This window comes from Schistosoma mansoni, assembly GCF_000237925.1.
Source record: "Schistosoma mansoni, WGS project CABG00000000 data, supercontig 0313, strain Puerto Rico, whole genome shotgun sequence".
Taxonomy (NCBI): domain Eukaryota; kingdom Metazoa; phylum Platyhelminthes; class Trematoda; order Strigeidida; family Schistosomatidae; genus Schistosoma; species Schistosoma mansoni.
In genome coordinates, this window is record NW_017386168.1 from 48,402 (window position 1) to 52,798 (window position 4,397).

Here is a 4,397-nt window from a genome sequence, read left to right on the forward strand (position 1 = left end):
ACCTGCATCTCAGAGTTGATGTTCACTCTGGGACTCGATGGGAAGATTCAAACAAGTAATACTAAAAGAATTTAAACTTCACCCCATTGCACAAGCAAGTGGCTATCAAGACTCAGTGGCCAAGTGGATAATGCGATGGCGTTTGAAGCGAACGGTACTATGTTCGAGTCACAGAGTGAACATCAACTCTGAGATGCAGGTACATTCAGTCGACGAGTTCCAAATAGGACAAAACGTGCGTTCTGGATTCCACTGCTAGCCACTATCCATCTTTGCTTACAATCCTTGTGAAATAAGGCTATATCGTGGCAATACGCACAGTATGCACATATGATAATAAGAGACTGACCAGTTGCAGTCCTAAACGTCAATTGGAATATTCAAACAAGTAATACCAAGTGAATTTAAGGTATTAGATATTGATTGTTTGCCTGATTTCCATAGACAATTTAAATCTTTATATTTTGTGCCAAAAATGGCTTTTCTATCAAATAATGAATTAGCAAATATTGTTTTTAAACAACATCAAAGCATAAATTACACTTTCTCTTTTTACTATAGTTTCTGTTTAATGAAATAGAAAACGCATAACATGTAAATTACACTCTAACATTAAGATATATATTTTATGAAAGTACTCAGGTAAATCCATATTAATTAGACATTGATATTCGAAGCCCCATTTCTATGTTTAACCAATTTCTAACTTAAATATACCACTTTTCAACATTAAAACAAATTTTGTAGAAAAAATGATTTTCTCATGAAAAATAGTAAACCATATGTAGATTTTCAATTATCAAAATTAAATCATTGGACAAGAACAACGTTTAAACCTTTTAATTGGTTTCATTTAAATATTGAAAAGTTATGTAGTTCAGAAAACATATACTCATCAATTCAAGTATTGCAAATCAATATAATTGAAGCTAAAGGATTTTTTCTAAACTTTAATTACTTATCTATGGATGAAGAAGAAAATAACAATAAGACCAACAGTATAAGCTTCTTGATTCATCGAACTAATGTATCAATGCAACAGAATCATGTAACACAGAACAATAACTTCCAATTCAATCTCAAAATAAATAATCAGAATGATAGTTTACGACATGTTGATTTAAAGCTTTCAGTATTTCAGAAAGATTCTTATCATCTAATTAGTGAGTTTACATAATTTTGTTTATATAAATTTCCCCCTTACTACATTTGTTATCAGCTATTATTTTTGGTAAATGATTTTTAGTTGAAAATGATTGAACAATTAATGGTGCATTATTTAATTGAGTATTAAAGTGTTAACATGCATACGTATCATCCAAGATAGATTATAAAATACTCGATCAACGTGATAGTGGTGCAAAAACACTAGATCGGACAAAGTGGTCGCCCTCTTCATCTTCATTTGCACAAACATCGATTAACAGTCAAACGCCATGACATATCCTCATTTATATCAATTCATTTGGACAATTGTGGACATACATTCAACTGGTAAAGTGTTGAGATCTTGGATAGAGACAAAGCTAAAAGCACCAGGGAATTTTTTGAAGCATCGCCTGCAGAACAATCAGCAGTCAACAAACATTGAAAACAATCCGATTTATTAACCAATCAAAAAACATGTTAGGAAAATACAGGACCAAGAATGAAATCAAGAGTAGATACCATTAAAATAAATAAGTAAACAATGACAGGTTAAAGTCCAAAAATATCCAATTAAGGTCGAGGCCGATAGGAAAAGCTGCGAGTCATATGTATAGGAATTCGAATCTTTCACTTCTACTTGAAGTTTGTGATGATGATATCGTTCAGAAGAACGATAAAAGCTCTACGACCAAACCATTCAGCTCAGAGAACAATACTCCATCAAAAACTCGACCAACAAATTTTGAAAACAAACAAAAATAATCGCTTGAAATTTCCTATCATATTAAGAATTAAATAAACGAAGAGTATTCCTTTCAATCAGCCATCTTCAAGTTCTACAAATATATATATATATATATAGAGAGAGAGAGAGAGAAGCAAATGCAATGAATGATAATAACAATTCAATTATAATCTTATTGATTGACCCAGGTCAATTTTTAACTGAATTCTTAATTACCACTGATTCATAAGTTTCAAAAACTAAACTTTACTTTCCCTTTATAAAACGTGATAACTTAAATCATCTGAAAACAAGAATATTTGAAAAATAATCTCTGATTTGACCTAAACTTAATAATGTAATAATTCAAATTAAGTAATTTAAGATAGATAACCTATCAGTTCAAGATTCTGCATTTCAAAGTAACTATTTGAAATGAATGTGCAAACTTTCACAGTCTCACACCAGAGCACTTAGCCGATAGACCACTGAGCCGGCATCCGACGGTGTTTATGTCTAACTCCAACCAATCCACGAAGTTGAGCAACCGTTCACCAATTGTCTTCAGTGAGTTCCTATCTCAAACCACGTTTGTTGTCAGATAAAAATGAAAATAATAATGAACAAAAATAACACTATAAAGAATAGAATGTAATTTTACCTCTTTTTTTATCCAATCATATCAGTTTATTTGATCAATGTTTATTTAAACGTAGATAATTTTGGAGTTTTGTTTACTTTCAATTTTTTTCAAAATCATAATTTATATCGGTGTAGACATTTGATCAACATTTTTGGGGGGTATTTATATTCCATATATCAACAAGAAACTTCAAATATTTGACTGTAAACACAATTTTTTATGTGTGAAAAAACAAATTCCCAAGTACAGGTTAGATATAGAATACCATGAATGGAATATTTGAGGCAATTTTCTTTTTAAAAAATGAATGTGGCTATAATTAGAACCAATCCTTTCTTCTTCTTTTTGAACATTTACTCTAACATCATCAAAATGTGGTAATGTTAGAAAAAATTTCTAGTCATAACTGTATATTTATAGAAAGGATTTTACATCCATTTCTTCCAATGTTAACTTTCAAGACGATATATGTTAATATATATCATCTTTCTGATTGTGGAATTCATTCCAAATTCTAAAATAACATTATTCGACTTATCACATTAAACTTTTTTTATTGTCTTAATACATTATGTTGAACATTGTTTTAGATCTCCTGTGGTTATTTTTCCTTCTACATGCATATTTCTGAGTGTCTATGCCTTTGTTTTTCAATTTACATATGCTTGCTCTTTTTCAAACTGTTTTATTATTTGGAATGAAATTCTTAAAAAATAACAACTAACATACCAGTTTATTCCTTCAATATTCTTCAAATGGAATATTGTAGTGAACGAGAACACAAGTGAGGAAAATCAAATGTATTTGGGCACAAAAACTATAGAACATCGTAATGAAATCTGACAAGCATATACTAAATACTTCATTTGTAAAATATCAATCAATTGTCTCAGACTTCATTGTTCTTTTGTTTCCACACCAATCATTATTTTGTTCTCGTTCTTTTCTCTTTGATTTTCTTACCCTTCCGCTTTCAGGTATTTCACTATCGATTGATGATACATATATTATTTATATCCGTCAATATCAGTAGCACATAACACAATATATTTCTGAAAAAGACATCCGTATGATATTATACCGAAATTTCTGAATTCTTTATTTCGCTAGAATGCTTTAAATAAAGTCATAATGGAAATCATGACGTCTCCATCATGAAAGTAAATAAGAACTCTATTAAACCTTTATACAGATGATGTAATTTCTAACGATTAGTAAACTTACAAAATTTTGCCTATAAACTTTAGTATTATTATTCAAATTGCTTTGAACATTTAATTTTGACAATTTTTCAAACAGATACATATTTTTATATATAGTTGAAATCATGAGTCAATTGAAGCTAGACCACCATGGATATATATATATATATGAAGCATAAGAAAAACAATCAAACACATTTAAGTTCATTTGGCATTATGCTAACTGTTTTCACTAATTTAGAGTTGTATTGACTTTCATCGAATATAGTTTCATGTAATATGAATTTGCGTAATTCAGTTACTTTAATTTCTGAACTTTATTTAGGAGAAACGTGTTTTACTATTTCATAAAAGTCTAATTTTGTAATTCTTACCATTTTTTTATACTATTTTGTAGTTGACATCACTGAAGACGATTTAATACAAGCTATAGGCTACTTTAATCAACAAAGAATATTCAAAGTGAATGGAAGTCTAGACATTCAAGGAAACGATACAAATGCAAGAATACAGCTTTATAATCCTTTCATAATTTTAAATGTTAGTTTTCGAAAATATCACAATTCACTTATCGTAATGCAAGCGATTAGTCAAGCTGATCATTTCCCATTCCAATTCAGTTGTAAGTAAAATTTGCTAAATTATTTATATGTTGTTATAAATTGTGGCCGAGTGGATG

General features: G+C 29.5%; 1 protein-coding gene across 1 annotated transcript in view; it reads left to right on the plus strand.

The window, feature by feature from the left end:
- Positions 1-4,397, plus strand: part of Smp_157040 (hypothetical protein) — a gene marked incomplete at both ends in the record, with an annotated part of 30,328 nt that overhangs the window by 4,157 nt on the left and 21,774 nt on the right. The window contains one exon of the mRNA XM_018790230.1: positions 4,146-4,307. Within this exon, the coding sequence (XP_018647425.1) occupies positions 4,146-4,307 (162 nt within the window). The remainder of the gene's footprint in view (positions 1-4,145; positions 4,308-4,397) is intronic.